The sequence below is a fragment of the Acanthopagrus latus genome, chromosome 9 (genome assembly GCF_904848185.1).
Source record: "Acanthopagrus latus isolate v.2019 chromosome 9, fAcaLat1.1, whole genome shotgun sequence".
NCBI classification, from domain to species: domain Eukaryota; kingdom Metazoa; phylum Chordata; class Actinopteri; order Spariformes; family Sparidae; genus Acanthopagrus; species Acanthopagrus latus.
In genome coordinates, this window is record NC_051047.1 from 11,360,187 (window position 1) to 11,384,296 (window position 24,110).

General features: G+C 42.0%; 2 protein-coding genes across 5 annotated transcripts in view; one reads left to right on the forward strand and one right to left on the reverse strand.

The window, feature by feature from the left end:
* The first annotated feature begins 525 nt into the window (after nucleotides 1-525).
* srpx (sushi-repeat containing protein X-linked) lies at nucleotides 526-19,792 on the forward strand. Of its 2 annotated transcripts, XM_037110902.1 has the most exons (10): nucleotides 526-777; nucleotides 7,808-7,864; nucleotides 10,287-10,475; nucleotides 12,282-12,458; nucleotides 14,412-14,538; nucleotides 14,672-14,793; nucleotides 15,937-16,116; nucleotides 17,915-18,048; nucleotides 18,793-18,914; nucleotides 19,034-19,792. In XM_037110902.1, the coding sequence occupies exons 1-10, from the start codon at nucleotides 717-719 to the stop codon at nucleotides 19,215-19,217; spliced, it is 1,353 nt and encodes a 450-aa protein (XP_036966797.1). In that variant the 5' UTR covers nucleotides 526-716; the 3' UTR covers nucleotides 19,218-19,792. The 2 variants fall into 2 exon arrangements, with proteins under 2 accessions (XP_036966797.1, XP_036966798.1); XM_037110903.1 differs by lacking the exons at nucleotides 526-777; nucleotides 7,808-7,864 and adding an exon at nucleotides 7,984-8,300.
* Nucleotides 19,793-20,899: 1,107 nt separating this feature from the next.
* Nucleotides 20,900-24,110, reverse strand: part of sytl5 (synaptotagmin-like 5) — a 46,390-nt gene continuing 43,179 nt past the window's right edge. For all 3 annotated transcript variants that reach the window (XM_037110803.1, XM_037110804.1, XM_037110802.1), the window contains one exon: nucleotides 20,900-23,889. In XM_037110803.1, coding sequence (XP_036966698.1) covers nucleotides 23,747-23,889 — 143 coding nt within the window. In that variant the 3' untranslated portion in view covers nucleotides 20,900-23,746. The remainder of the gene's footprint in view (nucleotides 23,890-24,110) is intronic.

Here is a 24,110-nt window from a genome sequence, read left to right on the forward strand (position 1 = left end):
GTTAGCTTCCTAATTGCCCCCCAAATCGGTCAGGCTCTTAGTGCAACCCCACGGGTCACGGGTCCTGCCCCCCAGGTTGGGAATAGTTAGTTCAGTTCAGCTTCAAAGGTGCACAATGTATAAACTGCCTTATAGGGCAACATAGTTTCATGCTGTTTTATATGTGGCGGACCCTGCCACCCTTCTAGCTTCAGACAGTTTTCTGGGGCCTTATTTTCCTCTGAGAACAGCTTGTTTATTCAGTTATGGACAAAATAAATATTTCTGAGTTTGTATTATTACCTCATTAGTTTGTTAGTTTGAATTTATAATGCTACATAATGCTCCTTTAACATCGCACAGCATTTTACAAGCACTTCAGTCTGGATAGTAGGGACCGGCTTATAATGATGAGCACCCCAGTTTTGTGTGTTGCTTATGTAACTTGTGCGAATGCAGGTCAGGGACTTTTCTGAGGGGGTCCGGGCTGATTTTTTATTAGTGCCTCACTCTCTCGCGGTGATAATTGAGACCATGTCGTGTTGACCCACAGGGGTTTGGCACAGCCTCCTCTCTCTATCTGGCTCGCCTCACGCCGCTCGGTGGCCTGACTGTATTAGGAGAATCCTCCCTTGTTTCTGGAGCGAGAGGCGGGCCTTTGGAGAGCAGGAATGCGCTGGAAGTTTTCCTGCGAGCTCCCCTTCACATGTTGAAGAGCGTCCGTCCCGCGCCTCGACATGGACCTGTGGCCGCTGCTGCTCCTGTGCGTCCAGCTCTGCTTGAGCTCCGGGTATGAAGGTAAGCGCTGACAAAGGCCCTCATTCACCTCCTGTGCGACTGGATTTGATGGATCCAGGACGACGAGATAATCGAGCAGCTTTATCTTCTTTCTTTTTTTTTTTCTTCTTTTTTTGGAGTGGTGGGAAAGTAGGAGACAGCAGCGGATCGAGGCTGGATTATAGATGAGAGGAGAAGTTTCGCTGACTTTTCGGCGCATGATGCGTTTGGGGTCTCTTCTCCTCACCGCTGGTTTCTGGTGAACCGCGGGTGTGTTTACGTGGAGGGGGTGGAGAGCGGGGGGAGTGCAGTGTGCATGTGGGGGACGTCTCTCTGCACAGAGCTCGGTCTGTGCAACCCTGACTTTTTCAATGTCTTTCTCCTCTAAGACATATCTACCATCTCATTGAATTAAACTGCTGCAAAGAACTGTCACATGTTGTTGGTGCTGCTCTGTCCGGAGGTATTCACAGGACTGCGCTGATGAGTTTCTACACTGGTGTTGTGTAAACACAGATGAACACACACACTCAAGTTGAGCTGCAGTGATTAGTCGATTAATTTATGAGTCCGGTCGATTTTTCGACTTTGTCAGGATGCAGCGTGTGAGAGTTTGCTGCTTGTGCTTTGTTTGAAATCATTATAAATAGAGCATCTTTAGGTTTTGGACTTAAGGTTTGAAAAGAACAGACCTTCGATGGTGTCACCTAAGATTTTAGGTACATTTCTTTCCAAATATTCTCATCTTAAAGCCAACAATCAACCAGAAAATAAAAATTGATGATTTGCTGCGTCCACAGTCCAACATCTGACTCCCCACTCATATGAATCAGAGCCTGTAGGCTGCAGCGAGGAGGTGAAATGACTTCAAAGCTCCAGTCTGGATGGAGCGTTGTACGTGTGTGCAGTCACAGTGGCTGTGTGCCTGTAGATGGTTAGAGAGTGGCTCACCACAGCTGCTGTATGATCATACAGGCTGAAACATGAATGTGAGCTGCAGAGCAGATTTACACTGACAGACTAAAAACTGCCTGTCGTGCTGATGGTCAGGACTCTGGTCTGAACTTGTGTGTGTGTGTGTGTGTGTGTGTGTGTTCATCTTTGAGGAGTTTATTTTACAGGGGAGTGTTTCTGTTTGTTCTGGTGGTCGTTTATCAGCTGAGTGTGCATGCCTCAAAATTGGCTCTCAGTGCACCAGAATTAATGTTTTTTTTTTAAAAAAAAAAAAGCTACTTTTTGCACCGTTTGGCCTCTTTTTTTAACAATGGAATTCTTCAAGCTTGTGTGCTTAGAGTTAAACCCGTCTACAGGAAGTCATCGTAAAAGCCCGATCATACTTTCCATGATGAATCTTGTACGAATGTGAGCATCTGGGGCAGATTCGTCCTCCACACACAGGGAGTAAGTTTGGGAAAAGCCAGCAGGCAACATCACTGGAGAACAGTCACTCTAGCGAGCACTCAGTCGTCTCTCTGCCAGAAGAAAAAACAAAGAGCAACACTCAACAGCTAAACGTAAATCCTGGAATCCTGGAAGAAATCAGAAACCAACTGTCCCTGATGAAGTACTCACCGCTTTGAAGTGCTCAGTGTAACAGGGAAAATGAGCTCAGAAAACAGCCATCCAAGTCATTATAGAGACTCTAACAAGAGGCAAAAATGTTAAAGCAACAGAATGTAGAAATTGGCAGTTTTGTGTGATTTGGCACAAAGTTGTTTTTTGAGTTAAAAAAAGGAGAGAGTCTGGTACAGAGCCAGACCTGGAGGAATAACCACCCCAAGCTACATCACAGTTTTACTCTGTTGGGATTTAAAAGTGGATTTATCTTCACTCCAGTTTATCAACCTGACTGCAGCAGGGATCCGCAGCGATGACCTCCATTATCGGGTGTTAGTGTTCTATAACGTTGCACTTAACTTCATGAGCGCAGCATTACAGCGAGAAGAGGGGAAAAAGAAGAGACAGAACCAGAGTCTCTGGTGAGTTCTGAGTTTCGTTAGAGTTGAGCCTAAATCCACACACACAGACATGTCCTCTGTATGTGCCATTGCTCACTAGCTTTTGGCTTGTGGACTGAAAAGTAATCTGGATGTTCAGGGTGAATAAGCAGTAACATGAATAAACACAAATGGACCCACAGTCAGATTTGTGTGACTAATGCAAGTGATGTTTTGCAGGTGGTGAGCAAAGCACTAAACGACACATTTATGCATCTGCTGGCTCAGGCACAAATGTTCATGAGGTAATGTTATAAAGCTGTATTCACTTTATACATCAACTTCCTTCCTCACTATTGAACTCTCTCCCGGAAGTTGTAGAGACAGGCGACCACATGAAACATGGCGTTACCTTGAGAAAACTTGTGGATTTCACCAGCTAGTTGTTAACTGTGTCCGTCTGATGTTTGGTGCTGATCTGGTAGCATACAGTTCAGTGTGTGAGCAGGAAAAAACAAAACAATGACCTAAAAGATGCTAGAATGCCTTTTATGTTGAGCTGAGAGTCACTGCTGAGTCAGGTGTAATTCACAGTGGGATCTTCTTTACATTACACATCGTCAGTTGGTCCACTGTTGATACTAAAACATGGATTGAGGCAGTGTTATCAACAGGAAAATAAATGCTAGACCAATAAAGTGGTGTGTGAGCTTCAAACTGTGAATCAGCATTCTGATCACTTCCTAAATGAATCATTCCCAATTAACTCTGCTGCTAACAAATGTCATTCATGCCAGTGTCTCTCAGGTTATGCAGTTCTTCCTCCCACGCAACTGACAGGAGATACACACTTAGCGAATGAATGACATTAACCAGGGACAGTAAAAAGATTTTAAACTCTTTTACTAATGAATGTTGTTAATACCGAACAGCCATGATCATTAAATGTTTGTTAAACAGATACACAGATAATTAGTTAGTATACAATGATTACATATGTGATGCCATTTATTGTGGCCCGTTATGGGTCCATCACTTTAACTACTTGGCATTTGTGCCTCACTGTAACATGTTAATGTGGAAACAACACAGCGGCAGCAGTTTGTTCCTCGGGGTCGTAAACTGCTGATGTGATTAAGGAACTGGCAGCAGACGTGTCGGTGCGCAGTTTAAACGGGACGGAAATCATTAGTGCTCCAAAAGGACTTATGTAACCCGGTAATCATGGTGTGTTGAACTGAGCGATAAAGAAATGACATCCCATTTTATTTTCTGCTTTCTTCGGCTCTGCTAGCCTGCAGCTACACTTCAACATTTACAGAGTGAGCTGCCACATAATGACAGTTTGTGTTACAGGCCTGCAGAGGAAAGCTAATTGGAATATCAGGCTCTGAAATTCAAAGCTGATTCACTCCCAGAGGTTTGTGAGGAAGGCAAGCGTCTCCGCTTCCTGCACTATTAACACTTTGGCATCTTTCTCGCTGTGAACGTCTTTGAAGTGGGAGAGGCGAGCAGGGGCACGATGCTGACTGCTGAGCTCACCTCATCATGGTGACGTACTTGTTAGATATAAATGCAGAGGAGTCAGATCAAATGTTAAAGGACAAATTCAAGGCCAGCCAATTATATCTAATGCTGAGCTGCAGAGTCTGCAGGTTCAGGCCCGCACAGTCGGTCCAGCCTGCGCCACCTATGGGAAAGAACGGCAACAGCAGCATCACTTAAGATAGGCAGATGAAGATGTCAAGAGGGGATGAAGGAAAAAAGTAGATATAGCCAATACTCCTGTTAATGTAATGGCCAGAGTGTACACCAGAAAAAGTTTTTTTTTAATTCCTGTTGGGTCGCTTAACATGTGCACAACACATGCATGTTGCTGGCGCCTTCTCCCACCCTGCAGGCCAGTTTATTGAAAAGATGACTTCACACACGACAAGAGGCTTGGCTCTGCAACATGTTCACACACTACACACTGTCCTCGTATGTCCTTTCCTCCTTAGTTATTTTTAGAGATGGAAGAAGTGCAAAAACTATCCACGAGAATTAATAATAAATGTTCTGTCTTTGGTTCTGTCTTGTATGTGACTGTGCCATTGTTCACTCATCGCTTGCTCAACACTTAAAAACAAGAAGATTTGTATTAGATTCACGTTTTATGAAGTCAGTCGATTTACTGGGAAACCCAAGTAAGAGTTGTTCATCAGAGAAAAAGATATAAATCTATTTATGTGATCATTACAAAGCTAAATGCACAGTATGTGATTTTGCCACTAGTGGTCTCTCAATCAGGGTCAAATAAAAGACATAAGTAGTGGGGGATTATGGGAGATGTTGTCTGTTGTTTTACTTGTTGAGTGTTTATTGTGGATATGAGCCTCTCAGGTCATACAGTCTGGTTAGGTGAAATGTTATTACAGGGCTGTTTCTTCTTCTTGGCTTGTCAGAAACTATTTATGGACTATGTGACAGTTATATGGCCGTTTGTTTGTCCTCCAGTAAAAATCTAGATGGACAGATCGTATAGACATTAAAAAGTAGAACTAAGAAAACACGCAGCCTCACTTGAAGAGAAAACAGCAGCTTTAAAAGAGAAAGAAGCTGTTCTGCTACTCATTTCTTGTAAGTGGTGCTAGTAATCAAAACTGCAGCATAAAGGCGTAAACTGCCACCGCTGCTGCTGCCACTGTGTCCTAATGGTGGTGTGGCGGTGCAGCGTGTGTGTAGACGAGCCAACAGTGTCGCCTCGTGGTAAAGCTGGAGCCTGCCGAGTGCGAAGGACTGAGTTAAAGTTGTAATCCTTTCAAGTCCCGGTCGATTTTGGCGACACCTTTGGTTACTGCTTGTACCGGCAGCTGAGGTTTAGTAATACAGCCAACACTCCATGAGCGTCTGCTTTGCAAGAAATACAGCAACTGATTAACAGCACAGCCAAACACACTCATGTTGTTTTGATAAAGAAAAAAAAAAACCTTGTTTCATTTTGTGAATTTTTACCGTGACCCGATTTCAAGCTGCACTGAGAGTGAGTCGATTTCAAGCCAGCAGCAGGACAAATAAATTGAATAAATAATTAACAGCTCAGGGGTTTTGGACTGTTGGTTGTTCAAAAGAAGCAATTTGGCAATGTCACTTTGGGCTCTGGGAATATTTTGATCAGCATTTTTTCCCATTTACTTTGTGACCTTTTAGACTAAGCTACGAATTGCTTTATTTTGGAAACAATCGATAATTAAAATTATCCTTAGAATAGAGAATGACCAGTGAACTATGAAGCTGTAATTAATGAGATTTAAAAAAAAATGATACAGCTGGTGCTTAGCAGAACTGCCGTAAGAAACGAAACACCATGATAACTCACATACCAGCCACATTTAGCCAAGTCAGCTAAACAATGACAGTCGGGTTCGTAGTATTCACTCGAAAAAGTTGTCAACTGATATCTTCATCAATGAATAAAAACCTGTTCCAGTCCTCTGAGAACACAGATTGGCGTCCTGTTAGAATGGAAAATGCCAGTCCCGGTCAGGTGACTGGATGTACCTGAAAACATGTCAGGAATTTGCGCACATAGTTTATGCAAGACATTATGGGGGCCAGGAATACTGTGCATATGAATGTAAATGTAGAGTATAAATGGCTCTGTCTGAAAACAGCCATAAAAAAATATAAAAATTGGCATGAAAATGTTGCGGATTATAATTGAAAAACTCAATTCCATGAGTTGATTTGTGTCTGAAGAAGAGAGAACTGGTTGGTCATCATTACTAACACCTGCAGGTGAATCAGAAGAGTAACTCAGTAGCTGTGGATGGTGCAAATTGCTGTTTTCTGTTGGCCTGAAATGGCTGCAGGTTGTTTAAGAGCTGATCATTTTTGTTTTTGGTTGCATGTGACTCGTAACTGATGTTCACTTTGAAGGACACACACACACACACACACACACACACACATATAAACACACCCTAACAAACATAAACACATACACACACACAAACACACACCTGTAATTAGTTTTCCACACCTTCCTCTGCCTGCCCACTTCGCCTCACTCAGGAGCTGACAGCGAAAGTTTTCCCATTAGACAGCTGAATCTGACTCACTCAGTATGTGGGTTTGCTCTGTACAATCCATGCTGTGTGATCCGACTGCTAAAACCTCAGAGCCTGTTGTGTGTGTGTATGAGATGGCTTGCGGCATTTTGGTCCCAGACAGCTTTCATTAAACTGACAGAAGAGCCATGATGAGGAATGGGGGGACGGGATGCGAGATGTGCTCATAGTATCAGGTTCACTGACCAACATGTGGCTGATATATGAAGCAGGAGGAGGGAGGAACACTCCTTCACTTGTGGATCCTGAACAGAGGACACATTCAGGACGGGGTTCATAACATCCCCTAGCCACCGTTGAAGACCCCTCCCCCGTACTTTAACCCCTTCCTCACCCATTACCCTCTTCTCTCTCTGCTATTCCTGCGTCCTGACTTGCTCCCTCTTCATCCTCCATCCTGAAATAATCCTCCCTCCTCATCACAATTCCCCTCACATTTGTCTTTTACCATCGTCACTCAACTGTGTCCTCCACGAGCACCGCAGCCACCACTGAGATATCTTTCAGTTCTTCTCGGATGCTGCTGGTTTATGGTCGATATTTCTTTTGCTCTGTCTGAGGAATCTGTTCACTTTTAAAAGTAGACTTAAAATGGTGAGTATGATCCATGTGAGCTATTTAGGAACAGAAAGTTTCAAAATAGTTCAGCTCTCTTCATTTCTACCACATAGGGGGCCCGAGCAAAAACATCCTCGCTGGATTGAGCAGAATGAATTTTTGTGTTCAACAGATTCATTTTCCAAACCAGCCTGAAATGATGATCTTTTGAGAGCTGGTGCATGTGGTTCGTCCAAAAGATCAATATCCCCCACAGCGTGTGGTTCAAATGAAAAGTTAGGCAATATTTCTAAGCCTGTTTCTTGGTGCTGTTTTGCAATGATGAAAAAAAAAATTAAAAAGCCTCACAGGTCAGCCCAGGACAGCGCTTTCAGGCATTGCCTAACATGTTAGATGCAGCCCTTTTCACCGTATTAGTTGCTTTTTCTTCTTTTCTTTCACCCCCAGGGTCAGGACACTATGGCTACGGAGACGACGAGGACTGGTATTCTCGAAGATATAAAGGTGACGACATGCTGAGTTTGACGCACCGCTGATACATTCATGCATACATAAATGCATACAAAATGGCTCGGAAAGAAATTAATTGGAATAAACCATAAACTCCTGAGCTAAAATCGTTTTCTGATAGCTGCTAAAGGTCTACTAGCTACCACGACCCACTAGTTGGTGGTCAAGCCAGTGTGTCGGTAGTTTGTAGGTTTAGTCTTAGAAAAGAGATTAAAATTTGTTTTTTGGACATATACTGTAACCTCAACGTACCTCGTCTTCGATACTACTCTGTTAGCCCCTTCAGGCTATGCAGCAAACTTTCCTAGTGGCCAAACCATGTAGGTAATTACAATGTCACTAGATGTTTCCAGCACAAGCCTCTGCCCTAAGATACACTCGCTGCTACTGGTCTGCTAATAACTGCAACCAACAAGCAATGGTCCAGTGTGTAAGTTGTCTAAAATTGCATTCAATTCATTTATGCACCCAACAGTTGTTATCAAAAATATTTTAAAGTTGAAGAAAAAAGAGAGGGATTAATACATATACTGTATATTAAATGTAACCTACCTCTGCTATGAGACTTCTCTGTTAGCTGCTAGCTAGGCTTAAATAGTTTAATGTTAAAGAGGGAAGCAAGGGATTATGACACTCACACTTTTTGGACATATCTTTTATAAATAAACTTCTGCCCTTTGATAGCCTCATTGGTCTGTTAGCTATAGACCGACAACCCTTTTGCCAACAGTACACTGTGTAACCTAGCTAGGCAAACTGTCCCACATCACATTTGATTGAATTAATGTATATGCACCAGAGTTTAAGATTTATAATATAAAATCTTTTAATGTTGAAGAGAAAATAGAGGAATTATGATATATGATAACACACATATTTGCCCTATGCATGCTAAGTTAGCTGCTAATGCTCTGCTAGCTACTACAACCCAACGGACAATTTAGCTAGCACACATCAAGTTGGATTAATTTGTCCCTGTCTGGTAGTTCAAGATGTCCCATCCAAAACAAAGTCATGTTTTTGCAGCCAGAGAAAAAAGCTGGTGATGATTTTCTGACATATTTGTCATATAAAAAAGATAACCCAACAGTTAACACAGGGCTGGAATTCATATGTAGGCTATTTTTGTATTTCACTGTGTCTTTAAAGCTGCCTAATTCATCGGCAGTTAGTTTAGCCAGTTTTGTAAACCAACTCTGTTACGTCAGCAGCTTCCAGCTTTAAATTCGGGGTCAGTTAGACACGGAACATTACTGTACAGGCCAAGCCAAACTCTCCCCTTGTGTAAAAGCTCAAATGTAGTATTATTTTCTCTTACCCCAGTGGTTGTGGTGACTTTTCCAACACACACACACACACACACACACACACACACACACACACACACACACACACACACACACACATATACGGAGAGAGTGGGAGCAAGGGAGGCTTACTGTGTAATGAAAACTCATTTTTATTCCAACTGGAAATTAGCCTGAACTGGTGCGTACGCTCCCCTCCAAGTGTGTGCATGTGTGTGTGCCTGTGTGTGTGCTTGTATGTTGGCCCGCACAGTTGAGTGTTTGTCCCGAGCCAGCAGGAAATCAACTGCAGATTTTGATTTCCCTGTATTGGAATATAAATCTTGAGGCCCCCTCAGACTTTTAGTTCAGTTCAATTCTGTCATTTAATTACCCAAGATAGGAAACGAGACTTGTAATCAGGGGCAACAAAATTACACAATTAGGCCGACAAAAACAGGAACCAGGAATCACTTCCCTGATGAGAGTTAAATCTGTACGATCAAATATGAAGCTACAGCCAGCAGGTGGATTAGCATAAAAACAAGAAATAGGGGAAAAGCTAACAAAATCCACCAACCAGCTCCTTTAGCTCTTACAGCTCACTGTTACTGAATATTGAGCTGGATTTTGTAACGTTTGGATAGATAGACTAAATCTTGGAGAGACAGTACAACCATAGCTGATAGATGAACTCAATAGTGTGATAGGTATCAATAAAGACCTTCTCTCTTAACACAGACTTTTGTCTGTATGGAAATATTCTCACTCTTTCATACACACACACAAAAACACACTTTCTGAAAGTGTTCTGTCTACACATCATCATCTTTCCTCAAGTGAAACTATCTCCTGTGCCTCATGAGACACTGTTGGATTATGGGAAGTTGCAGATAAGGTAATGAGAAATCCACCGCATCAGTCTGAGCTCAGATGATGGGCGGGTTTTCATATTTTCACACTTAAGTAGAACGTTTTTCTCCACTTTTACAGTCTTCAGGTAAGTGCCTTTTACTGAACCCTGACATTATCAACAGTTCCTCCCGCTCCAGGCCGTCCTATAAAAACATATGATTGCTTTGATGCAGCATAGAAAAAGGTCAGAGCAGCTAACCTTCCTCCATTTGTAGGGACACCGTGGTGTGCACCCATTAAGGTGAAACATGGTGACGTGAGCTGTCGCACACCCAGAGGCGAGCACTACAGGAACGTGATGGGGACGCGCTGCAAGATCCGCTGCAAGCAAGGCTACGAGTCCCAGAGCTCAGAGGTGGTGTGCATGGCCAGCAAACACTGGTCCTCCAACTACGCCTGTCGAGGTAAGAGCTCACATGTGAGCACTCTCACACATGCAGTATGCACTCGTCCACACACTCTCATGCTACTTTGCCTCTAGGAGTCGTAGTAACGGTAAGTTTGGCCCCAGTCCACTTTCAAACTTTTTTTTTTCCCACAGCTTTGAAACCACATCATGCTGAGAGGGAATTTTTTTTTTTTTTTTATGGATATTCTCCACTCAAATAATTTTTTGTGTGTGTAAATTAAGACTGCCTGTAGTTGATGCTCAGGACTGTGAAAATTAGTTCATGTTTATGTTACATGTATCATCAAGGTGTGAAACCCTCTTTGAAAACAGTATTTAAAATCACTCCAGGATACTAATGGAACTGCCACTACTATTACTGGTGTCACTGTGCAGTTAATCTCTAAAAGGCTAGTTCCTACGATACCTGAGAGCATAATAATTATAGCTGTTTTGAATTGACCCACTCGGAGGGAGAAAAACTGATTAGCTGGTTATTGCAACCGCCCCTCATATATACTGTTCAGCCACATCATCAAATCCAGTTCAAGTGAAAAGCATTGATCATGTTATAAATGCAATGTTCTGCTGGGAAACAGGTTCCCAGCATTCATGTGGAAACCATTTGCACCCACCACCCACGGCTGCAGAACATGTGCAGCCCCACAGGGCTTGTTCCAGGACGTCCCAGGGCTGCTCGGTCAGATTGTGATCTGGCGAATTTGGAGGCCAAATTGACATCTTGAGCTCTTCGTTCTATTCCCTCGGTCATTCTTGAGCAGTTTCTGCAGCGTGGTAGTATCCTGCTGGGGGGAGCACTGCCATCTGGGAGTGCTGTTGCCACAAGGGGGTGCGCTTGGTCTGCGACAGTGCTTTGGGAGGTGACGCTTGTCAAGTGGCGTCCTCATGAATGCAGAGAGCCAAGGTTTCCCAGCAGAACATTGCATTGTTACAAGATGAACAGTGTTATTCACCTGAATAATCTTTGTTTTAAATGATGAGGCTGATCTGCATGTGGAGGACTCAAACTGCCAAAATAAAAGATTAATAAAGAAAAGAAAAGGGTAAAGAATATGACAAAGAAAATGACAAAATAAATGATAAGTAATAAAATAATAATAAAATAATGATACAATGGAGATGGAATGGTGAAGTAAATAAGTACTTGAGTTAAAGGTAATTTTGATAACATGTCTTTGTAGACAAACGTTTTTTTCATAAATAATACAGCCTCAGAGATTGTTGTAAAGTATATGTAAAAATATTATCATGAATGTGAATTACTATTTAGAATTTAGAAATTAAGGCATTTTAGAAATTTTAGCAATGTGATCAGTAACACCTTTAATACAAATAAATGCAGAGACAAATTAAGCAGAAAAATCCATTTATGTCACATTTTTATTCTTCCTTTTTTTCAACTTTCCTTTTGGTGCATTTATTGGCATATTAATACATTAATTGAGCCATTTATTTTATTCTTAATTTATTTTGGATTTCAGCAGTTTCAGTCCTCCATACATAGACCTTATTCATCACTACTGCTATTACCTCTGCTGATCAATAGTCAGTTCAGGTTAAGCAATTCTCTGAGATGGTTTAGTGTTGATCAGATGTACAATATTTGTAATCCTGAAAAAATCTCACCATTTCTAACATACTGGAAAAGACCAGTGGTGAGTGGTTGATTGGTGAGGTTTGATAAAAGACAAAGATGCACCAGTATTTAAGAGATGGATCAAAATCTAAACCAAATTAAACAGAGCAAATCATGAACTCAAAGCAATCCTTCCATTGACATTGAGCGCTTTTTCTCTGGCAGAGATCCGCTGTCCCAAACTGAACATGCCTGCCAACGGTGGCTACAAGTGTTCGGACGGCTCCTACTTCAACTCCCGCTGTGAGTTCTTCTGCTCGCCGGGATTCAGTCTGAAGGGCCAGAAGACGGCAACGTGCCAGCACAGCAAGCAGTGGAGCGCTGGAGTGCCCACTTGTGTTGGTGAGACTGCGTGTGTTGTTGTCTTGTTGCACAGTTTCATCTCTCACAGAACACCGGAGGCTGCTAAGACCTTGGCTTCATTGTAAAAAAACATATGTAACATAAACATATGTAAGAAGTACTCCTCATAATACTGGGTTATATAATTGTTGTTTAGGACAGAACAGATCTGCACACATGTACATATACTGTGGTTTGTCTCTCATCAACAGAAAATGATGAATGCGTTTCACGTTTGCAGCCTCAGTCTGAGCCTGATAATGACTCGACTCTGATTTTCATGAAAAGCTGATCTATAAGTCTGCACTTAAAGGATCATGGCTGTATAGTCCTGCGAGCCTGTTAACAGCAGACATTCACAGGCTTTGTTTGTGTACAGATTCATTCAGAACTCCACTGTATCACCACTGTCAGGTCTTTTCAGTGCTGTTGGTGAAGTGACACATTGTGTCCCACATCTCTGTGTATGGACTGATAGAGCCTCATGTTCCCTCAGAGTAATGATTCATACTTCCTTTTCATTGTCACCTTAAAAATGTGTTTTGAAACAGAGTCTGTCTTTAGCATTAGGATTTGAAAACTATGGGAGAACGAAAATCCAGCTGTCTTTGTTGGAAATTGTGGCTGAGGGAATGTATGGAATGAGTGGAGGGAGCTGCGTCTAAGACTGGGTGGTCGCTTTTTTGCTTACATTAGATATTTGTGAAAGGCTCAATTGCATAGTGAGAGATGTGCATGAGGCTGTGTCAGGAGAGTAGTCAAGTCCCTCCACTTCAGGCGGACCACCATGGGACCTTATTACAGAAAAAATATGAGTGGTGAATGGCGAGACAAATGTTTGATCCCGTATGAATTGTGCCATGAATATGTCTGTCAATTTAGAAGACAATTTTTCTGCTTGAAAAAGTCACAGTTTGTCCAAAAAGTAATGAAATATAAGACTGTGAAAATAACTCATTTGAAAGACTGCACACACAACAGTCGGGTTATGGACGTCGTCTCATTTTGATATGTTTATTTATACACTGACAACCAAAATGTAAGTAATTCAAACACAATTGAACTGGGAACCAACATTGTGCCCCACCGTTGACTACTGAACAATTTTTCCCATTGTGTGCACCAGAGGTGATATCACAATTTAGCCCAACGTTAGCATAACTGTCCCAATCCTAATTTTATTTGAAAAAGTTTCCACTTCAGCAACCTCAACAAACATCACCCAAGATAGAATTATTTTTCCAAACTCATGAGTTCTCTCATCCAGCTCTTTTCTCTCTTGACGTGAAATGTGAAAACATACTGGAGAAGAAGATGTAGATTAAGTAAAGCAGCCAAACAGCATTATGTAGTAACACAATGACTGTCTGATCTAACATCTCCCAAATCAAACTCAGCCCAGACTAAACAGGTCGATCGCTGCACATTGCCCCAGTAATGCTGCTTCTTTATTTCCTCTGCATAATTTGTCAAGCGGTGAAGATGCTGACTTTTTGTTAGGACATTTAGCTTCAGCCTCAGACTTTAAGCAAGATATCATGTTCCAAGCTACCAGTTGCAATTTTTAAGAGATTTGTTATCTTTTATTTGTCTTCTTTTAGATAGAGTGTGCCTAAAACAATAAATAGGCAGCTGGTGACAGCGTTTTCAGCCAACACTAAGCACTGTAGGGAGGGTTATCATTTCAGCCGCCAAAATCAACAGTTGCCGGCTACAAATGAGAGGCTGCTTTTAGCTGCTTCTGTCTGAAATCAAAGACCAATGTTAAAAAATGGTAAATCTGCCACCATTATCCTTGTAAACTTTCCTGCAAGAGCAGAAAGCAGTAACCACACGGGGCTTAGAGAACACTCAGTTACTACTCTTCAGAGTCCACATTTTATATTATCTGGGGTCCAATTAGTAACATGTCTATAACCTGGACGATGTGATTTTCTCTTTCTCTCTATGTAGATATGGATCCTCCAAAAATCAAGTGTCCTAATGTGAAGGATAAGTGGGCAGAACCAGGAAAAGTGACGGCGAGGGTGACCTGGGACACACCAGAGGGTGTGGACACTGCGGATGGCATCCTCACAGAGTCAGTCTTTATCTCCACCAACCTTTTCAGCTTTTCTAGCATTTTGTTTCAGTTCGCTCTGGTCTGTTTAAGTCCTGATGGCTATGCAGCTATGAGCACGGCAAAATATTAAAGCAGAGCCTGTCTTTTGCAGTGTTATCCTCAAAGGGAAAGCGCCAAAATCTGACTTCCCAGAGGGACTCCATAAGATGTCCTACACTGTGTTCGACCGTGCCGGGAACAAAGGATCATGTCGCTTCACTGTCAGAGTGCGAGGTGAGCTTTTAAAAGCAGAGCTAGAGACAGAAGGCTTTTGATAATCTGTGTGGAGCAGGAGTTTCTGTGGGGTTTCATTTGAGAGGTGAACTCCCAAGAAATCACCTGGTAAGTGTTATTTGGCCCTAAAAAAAGGTGGGGGGAGAGACTAGAATCATTAAACTTCTAATTATAACAAATTAATTGGCGGTGCAGCCTGCATATCTTTTATCAGAGCACAGCAGGTCAGCTGAATATGCAAAAATGTGATAACTGTCTACAGGAGGGATCTTAATTTAATATATATTTCAATAATTACATGAAATAACATTTCCTTTGGTTTAAATAGAGCTTTTCTCTCATGGAAATTCCTTTCCAATAGTTTTTCTATTTGGAACTAGTAAAATGGTACCAAGTTTTCTGACCTCTATGAGAAATTGTTGTGCCTCGAGGAGGTCAGAGGTTCATTGCTTGAGTGGCCTGCAGCTGCTGCTTCTCTACAAATGAGATGGCCATGCTTCGTGGAGACAAAAAGCAATAGTGTCTCCAGTGGCCTTTGTCACCTTAAGTTGAACATGTCCAAGTTCAGAGTTTTCAGTTTCTAGTAAAAGCTGTAGCAAATAAGAATCAGATTACTGACCAAGAGTGTAGCAGATCAATTTAAAGTTTATCCACAGAACTTCTGTCCATCATAACTCCACTTTTTGGCCTTGGTCATTTATCCTATACAGACAGGGTGCCCATGTAATATTCCCTTGTTGTCCTTTTCCTCATGATGTATAAGGTGTAAAAATCCAATTTTCAGAGGATCCAGCCTTTGGGTTTAGACACACCTTATGATGAAGAGTGAGCTTGATTGTTCCAGTTCAAGGCACGAGACTTAAGTATCCATTTTTTACATGACTAAACTGTTATTTTCATCCTTTCATCCTGTAAAGAACATGAATGTCTTGAACAAATCTCATGGCGATCCACCCAGTAGTGCTGACTAAAGTGGTGGACCGGCAGACAGACAGAACAACCAAAACCAACCAAAACAGTTTCTTAGACTTTGTAGATGTGTACGTGCATAGAACACCAGTCTTCCTCTCTTGTTGCTAACTTTCTGCCTGTCATGTTTCCTCACATTTGTTCGTCTAAGTGCCCCCCTCTCTCTCTGTGCAGTGCGCCGCTGCAGTGAACTGTTTCCTCCAGACAACGGTTACATGAAGTGCGACAGTGACAGAGACAACTACGGGGCCACTTGTAATTTCAAATGCACCGGTGGCTACGAGCTGCAGGGCAGTGCTGCCAGAGTGTGTCAGTACGGACTCACCTGGTCTGGCACTGATACAAACTGTGCACGTACGTACTTCCAGGGACAACCTACAACCACTCAAACACACCTTTAACCAATCACACGCACACATGCTCTCACTCAGGTAAAAAGAGGGATATTAAAAACAGACAAATATTTATGACCTCTAGGGTCAGAACACTGATGACTCCTTTTCTTGCAGCAACCACACCTTCGCAGGCACGCTTCAACACTGCTCACTGCAAAACAAGATGTACAATTGAGTCAAAATGGAGTTTTGAAGAGACACTTTGCATGCCTTGACTACTTCCAAGTGGAACCACAGGGAGCATGCAACATAGTGATGAATGACAGAAAAAATATGTTTGAGGGGATTGTTTCATGGGGACATTTATTTTATTTTTACCTTACTATATTGAAAGGCTTAATTGGTGGCCTATGTCTAAGTCAAGTGTAAGATATAAGTATATACACTAAATGATACAAATGTATTATTTGACCAATTTTAAAGTTGTACTACATTTTCTTCTGAAGTTTTGATCCAGATTAAAACTAGGATTGGATTCCGTGATGTAATCTGATTTCAGAATCCTTCTTTCCCTTTTGAACAACCCATTTTCAAGATTTGATCCAATCCGATCAGATTACCTTTGAACAACTGGCCCCATGGGTGTTGCACTAATAATATGATCATCAGGGATTATTCCAAGTAATACAGCAGCCTAGAGAGTCATTTGCAGTGTGATCTCCAAGATGAAAAGCTTTGGTCCAAAAGTTCAAACAACTCTGGAAAACAACCAAAACACACGGAAAATAGTGTGAAGACAGTTCTCTGCACTTCCTCCACACTGTTAATTCCAGTTTTATTTTTACTGTTCCAGGGTTGAAATTGTCCTTTGATGAATTTTAAGTGGTATCTGCTTTAGTAATGACATTGAGGTTCTTATTTTTTTTCTCATGCAGTGTTCCTAAATTTGACATTCAGTGTTGCCAGCTCTCGAAAGAGAAACGAGTAACCAGGTCCATAGAAACAAGTCCAAAATAAACCCCTTGGTACTCAGAACAGCTCAAAACATGCAACTCTACCTAATATGAGAGAGAGAGGCCATTTGATCAACATTTGATGATTGTGGATATACAATATATGTATGAATTCATTTAGCATTTCATTCGTTTACTTTTTAACAAATTAGACTGGCCAAGAAAAAATGGGGAACAGATAAATGAATGAATGAAAATTAAAGAACTTTAATGAACTGACCAAATAATTAAATCAGTGTATCTGCAGAGAGCATTTGAGTCATGCCCTATGTGAGGTCGAATCCAGTCCTTCACTACAGTCTCTTCTCCCACTCTTAGTTATATTTATTACAATTTTCCGCCCACTTTGTCCTCGCCATTGTTAGCTAAGTAGTGGCATGGTGGTAATAAACACGACAGTGTCGTGTAAAGTTTGCCTACGAGTGCCAAACTGGTTCCATGTGAGAAGCTCGGTGGAGGAGAAAATGGCCCCTCTGATGACCATCGATTAGACAAATCAATACTGGACGCCCATCTATTGAATGAGTGACACGTGAAAAAGTCGAGGATGTGAGAGACAGTGTTGCAGCTTCTGTGCAAGAAACCATAAGCAATTTATACTCGATGTGTCAAGCTGAGTTCACTGTTGAATACACTGCGAGGCTGCACAAGTTCCTTATCTGATTTCACTGCTCCGACAGCCCCGAGGAATCAAACCCTGCAGCATATCACTGGGATCTTGTGCTGCATTAACTCTTGTGTTCTTGTACTGCGTGTCACATCTTCTCATGTCACCTAATTGTCATCCTAACTGTGTCATCACAGCCATGAACATCAACGTGGGAGTGCGTACGGCCGCCGCGCTGCTGGACCAGTTCTATGAGAAAAGACGGCTCCTCATTATCTCGGCCCCAACGGCTGCCAATCACAATTACCGCTTCCAGATGACTAACTTACAGGTGAGGCACGACTCACAGGGAGATCATGAGCTGTATGTGAGACAGAAGAAGGAGAGCGGGAGGGAAGAAGTGATGGAAAGCAATACTCTAATTTGTCTCTTGCTGCTCACAAACAGGGCTGCGGTGTGCTTCTTTCTCGCTCAGCTGCCTAAGTGGGACAAAGCAGTGAGACAAATAAAAAAAAAAGGGGGGGCTGGGGTGATGAACAGTAAACGTCGAGATGATGAATAAACGACGCAGACACCGGCTTTGATACGCTATTCTGGGGCTGGATGTGTCCCCAGGTTGTCAGAGACCATTAAGTCAGGGCTGTGTTTTAACGCTGGACCTTTTGAAAGTGACGTTATCAGCTGAAAGACAAGATCATGTCTAAGGACAATTTGTGAACGACATGAGTGATCAGTCCTGGAATCTGGTGGGCAGTTATCATTATTATTACTAGCTTGCTCTAATCAGATTTATACTGATGAGCTGATTAAAACATTAAAACAACTATTGTCTTGCTGTTACTATGGCAGGATTTATTTTTAACTCGTTTTTTGTTGCCTAAGCCTAAACAAATATGCCTAAACCTAACCCAGTATTGTTTGTGATGCACCACACCTGAACACCAGGTGCGCGTGTGAGCGTGTGATATAAACTGGAATCACTTTTCTTTCGCCTGCATGGGAATCAATAACAAAGCTCCAAAACAACAACATTTATAGATCAGTCTCTCTGGTTCTTTCTCCCTCGTGTGGACAGCACGCTCAGTGTGGACTGGACCTGAGGCATGTGACAGTAATTGAGCTGGTTGGGACGTACCCGGCACAGATCGGCCGAATTCGACACACACTGTTGCCCCCGTTGCTGTCGCTGCAGCTCAGGTAGTCACACACACACATGCACACACACACACACACACACACACACAGACACACACACTTTCACAACATGTGTCTTTGGCTCGTTCCAGCTGCTTACTGAGCTGATGTGCGTTTCCTAGGTTACTGCTCCAGATTCCTCAAAGGTCTTTCCAAATGGTGCTGGTAGACAAGCAGGGCACGGACAAGCAACGCTACCCGTTCCCGATCACCGCGGCTGAATTATTCACCACCATCGACACCTTCCCCCTCCGCAAGGATGAGATGGTGCTGCAGCAGGAGGCGGGTCAGACCTGTCAATCATAAAACCCTGGACACTCTGCCATCCGTGATCCTTTTCCTCCTCAGTCGGTCAAAGCAGACAGGACCCACTCACATCTTCTGTTTCTTTCTACATGTCACACACGTCTACCTGAACTAATTCAGTCCTGTATCCACAAGGTGTGAGTGTGTGTGTGTGTGCGTTTCTGTGTGTGTGCCATCAAAGATCGAGACGTCAGTCATGGCGCTGACCTGAAGCAAGATTGGTTAAAGAGACGTTACTAAATGGAATGGGTCATACAATACATTACAATCATATTGATTCCTGTGTCTCGTCTATCTGTATGTTTTATTATTATTATTATTATTATTATTATTATTATTATTGATATTTTCACAACAGAAATATGTTTTTGTATGAAAAGTCTTTTTACTGTATGAACTGGAAAACTCCTGTCGCCTGTCAAGTATTTATGTCCCACTTCTCTCATAATGATGAATTCTGTCACTCTCTGGAACACTGTGTGTGTTTTATGTGCAGGACAGGACAGTGATTCAGCTCTGTTTGTACACTCTGCCTCTGAATTTACAAGACACTGATTAAATATGTCTATCATTGAGAAAGTGATCCGAAGTGTGTCAGTGCGAGTGCAAGAGATGAGCCTGATCCCCTGAAGACAAGTCAAGAGAGAAACGGAAGGAGGAGGAAAGCATGGGTTTCTACAATCTTTGACGAACAAGATGAATTGTAAATGTTTTGTTTTCGTAAAACAACAAATAGGTTATTTCATCTATTTCATCCAGTACAAACATTTCAAAGCAAATTCCAGTATCAAGTGTCATTGTCATTCTTTAAAGCAAAAGTATATAAAAAAAATGATGTTGAAGAGTTCGAGTAAGAAACTAGATTCCATTCTCGTGTCTGCACGGTAAATATAAAGCTATTGCCAAAATCTGGTTAGCTTAGCTTAGCAGATAGACCAGTAAGTAACTGGCCTTGTTCTGCTAAAAGGTAAGTATCAGCCAACCAGCACCTCTAAAGGTTTGTTCACACAGAAAGCAAAGCTTATTTTTTACATTTTGCATGAATTTGACAGTGGAACGTGGTTATCCCCCCTAATCATCCAATATTACAGTGGCCCTGAGAGTCAAACACAAGAAAATTACACTAATTGCTAAAATAGGACAGAGCCCAAGTGCCATGGGACAGGTCAATGCTATTACCTTTTTTAAAAGTATAGGTTTTGAAGTGAGGCTGTGCGAGGTACTTACCCACAGTCACTTGTATTTGACCTCTGAGTGAACTCAGAACTCAACAGAAAAATCTGGTTGTTCCTGTTATTTTCCTCCAGCCTTCCTCCCCTTTAGCTTGTCTTCATATGTTTGTTCACAAATTTTGCACTCAACTAACACTGGTGTTCTTGGATAAAAAGCATGAAAATATATTTTTTTATAAATGCAAAAGGTAAACAAACAATTTTCAGTGTCCAATCAATTTCCTCTATCAGAGAGGGGTGTATTGTTGCAGATCTGGCTATTTGATAGAACACTGTGCTTTTCTAATGAATGTTTACATGTTCAGAGAAAAATAAATGGATTCATTTGATGGAGTGTCAAAAAACTACAGTCAAAAAGCACCAACTTGGTTTCTAGGTGTACACTCACAAAGGCAGCGCCATATCAACAGCTCCATATTGGAGGCATTCAACAAAAAGGCAGTCAGACAGTCTATGGAAACGTGTGTGTTTATTTCAAAATATTCCTGTAACACATCTGGGACAAAATCGGCTGGAATACAGAGAGTTTGATGCTTGGAAACCAGACACAACAGAGATAGTACATGCTGCACGTCAAGAGTTTCTTCTGTAATCGGGTATTGCACGAGCCTCTCATCTAAAGTATGTTGCACAGTGAACACCTTGTTTGATTATTACCACATGTAATTGTGCAGAGTGAAACTGTTTTGCTCCGGGAGTTCGGAGCAGGTTTACCAAGGACAAGCGGACGAAATTGGCATTCCACATGAAAAATGATTGTACGGGGTTCAACTTGAGAATAGTTTCTGTGAATTGTGTGATTCATCACAGGATGGTGGCGCTCAGAGCCGCGGGCGACAGGGACAAGGTGACTGTCACTGACTCATTATTAGGCTTCCCCTGAGATGAAGGCAGCTCGCCTCAGTGCTGACTCACTCTGTAACACTCAGCCCCCATCTCAGGGTTCCTGGGAACGCTCTTCACACATCACACATCTCTTCTGAGGTTAAGGTGATGACAACGTTATCAGTGCTTTAACATAACCTTTCTTTTGTTCATCTACCTCTGTTTAATCTAATACCATGCAGTTTTTTATTATCACACTGATACAGTGCTATGAAAATTTACATTGAAGCTAGGCTAAATCATGTAATCTGTCTTCTTTTCAAGGTAATCCGTCGGTTTTCATTACGTCAACCAGAGGTGGAAAGTAACATACACAAGAACTCTCATTTCTGGAAGTGCATTTTTTTTTTTTTTCGAGAACTTGTACCGTTATATCAAGTGCTACGAATCAACCAACAATTGTTATCTCAGTGAACTTAGGTACAGCTTTGAGCTAATCGCTACCATCAATATGGGCACATGGTCACGAGCACAGCGTTGACATGCTGATGTTTCTGAGGTGTAATGTTTACCATCTTAATTTAACTTGTTAGCATGCTAAACAGCGGCACCAAACACAAACCACAGCTGAGGCGGATGAGAACGTCATTAGTTTTGCATGTATTGGGGAAAAAAAAAGCTTTGACCTAACGACGATGCCAAAGAAACTGCTCATCAAGGACATTTTTCACCACCGTGGGACTAAATGTCCTGGGCATACAAGAAGTCGACCTCATGGCGGCACAAGAGGAAAAGCCAGGTTTTGGCCATCAAATAGTTGTGGAGACGGACGACACTGACACATGAAGATGCCGGTGTGGCTGGACAGGCTCAACATTTGATGGTTTCCGCTTTTAAAAAAATGCAAACTTGTTGTTTTTGCTGGTTCAGTTAATTGGGAATTGAGTGTTTTTAGGTTTGAGCCCATCTGTCTGCAATGACAGAATGGGAGTCAGTACATTTACTTAAACACTGTATTCAAGTACAAATCTGAGGTACCTCTACTTTACTGGAGTATTTCTATTTACTGCTACTTTATACTTCCGCTCAACGACATTTTGGAGGCAAATTTTGTAGTTTTTACTCCTCAGCATTTATTTGATAACTTCAGTTGTTAATTACTTTGTAGACTGTAATTGGTATGGAATTAAGAGAGAACGTATTCCAATAATTAAGAAAATCCTTAACAGTAGATCCAATAATGGGTCAACCATAGTATATCATATATAGACAGAATATTTGTTGGCAGAAAATGACTTTTAACACCAAGGTATATCATATATCAGATACTTTGAGTATTTTACTCAAGTACTATTTCTATGGGTGACTTTCAGTTTCACCAAAGCAAAATTTAACACGACATCTTTACTTTTATTCAAGTATGACTTTTAGAAACGTTTTACAACACTGTTGGTCGGGCAACGCAAATGCAGACATTTGAAGACGCTGCCTACAGCTATAAGAAATGTGATGGCCATTTTTCACAAATTGTCTTGCAGGTTAAAAATCACCAATCAAGTAATCAAAAAAATATTGACGAAGTTTGTTGCAGTCCGAGTCTTTTGCCTATATTCTGACATCAGAATGTATACTTTCACCCTGAGTAGCATGCTGTTTCTTCAACCACAGAGAAACCTATACAGTAGGAGGCTACTCCATTTTAACAATATCTATCCGTCTGAACAAAAGCTTATCAATAAAACATGGTTTCTACTTTGGAGAGCACTGGAAAGTTGATAATAAAATGATAATTGACAATAAAATGTGATGTTCCTTCCACATTAATCATACAGTTTGTATCTAACCTGAGAAGTCCTCAAAAGTGCTACTACTGTAATTCCACAAGAGTAGTTTTTTCTCACAAGTGACCATCGTTCTGCCTCAGTATCAATAAAGTCAAGTCAGAGTACAAGAACTCGTCACTTTCCACCTCTGTACGCGACAGCTTGTATGGGGATGAATCTCAGCATCATCATGTGCTTCAGACCAGGACGCAGCTCTGTCTCTAAGTCTCTACGTTACTGATCAGCGTCTCGTCTAACGCCTTACAAATGGTCTCCGTCATCTGTAACTACATGCAGATATGACTCTGGTACGTGAATCACAGGGGCGAGGACGGAGTCACGCCAGTGTGCTTATTCGGTTAGTTAAACATACATCACATGTTTTCATATACAGCAGTAAACAGCAGTGCTTGGTCAAGACTAGATGCTTTTGGGGGGGGGGGGGGGAGATGAGATCTGAACGGGGGGAAAGAAGTCGGGAGAGGGACGGCCTCTGTTCCTTCATGAGTTTTGGACCCTTCACTGTTCTGTTTGTTCTTGACGGTTCCACTCCTCCAGTCCTCTCCTCTCTCCTTCATGTTACTTCTTTGTCCTTCTCCTCTCCCTCTGTGAACCTCCTTCACCCTCTCTGCCTGTGCTCGCGCCCTGCTCATGAGTTGCACTTGCGCATGCTGGATCGCAGCATCAGCGTACACTCGTGGGGGACTTCGGGGTTCTCAATCATGCGTTGCCACAGCCGCTGTTCCTCCCCGTATGAGTCCATCCAGTCTACCTCGTTCCCGTAGCTTTTGCCTTGAAGAGGGATGAGACAAACACACATTTGTTTTACTTTGTTAGAGCTACTAGAGAGCCCTGGGGACGTGAACAGTCTCCAAACAATAGTTGTTTTTAAAAATTGTGTCTTTAGGTGACTTTCTAAATATAAATGAATGAATTCAGCGTCATCACGGTGTCATGAATACAGCCACACCAGAGACACCACAAGTTTAAGTCACAATGATGCATATACATTT

Coding starts and splice junctions, on each gene's coding strand:
- srpx (XM_037110902.1), top strand. CDS start 717: ATGGACCTGTGGCCGCTGCTGCTCCTGTGCGTCCAGCTCTGCTTGAGC. Junction 7,865..10,286: donor GTATTCTCGAAGATATAAAG/GTGACGACATGC, acceptor CTCCATTTGTAG/GGACACCGTGGTGTGCACCC. Junction 18,049..18,792: donor TCCAGATGACTAACTTACAG/GTGAGGCACGAC, acceptor TCGTGTGGACAG/CACGCTCAGTGTGGACTGGA.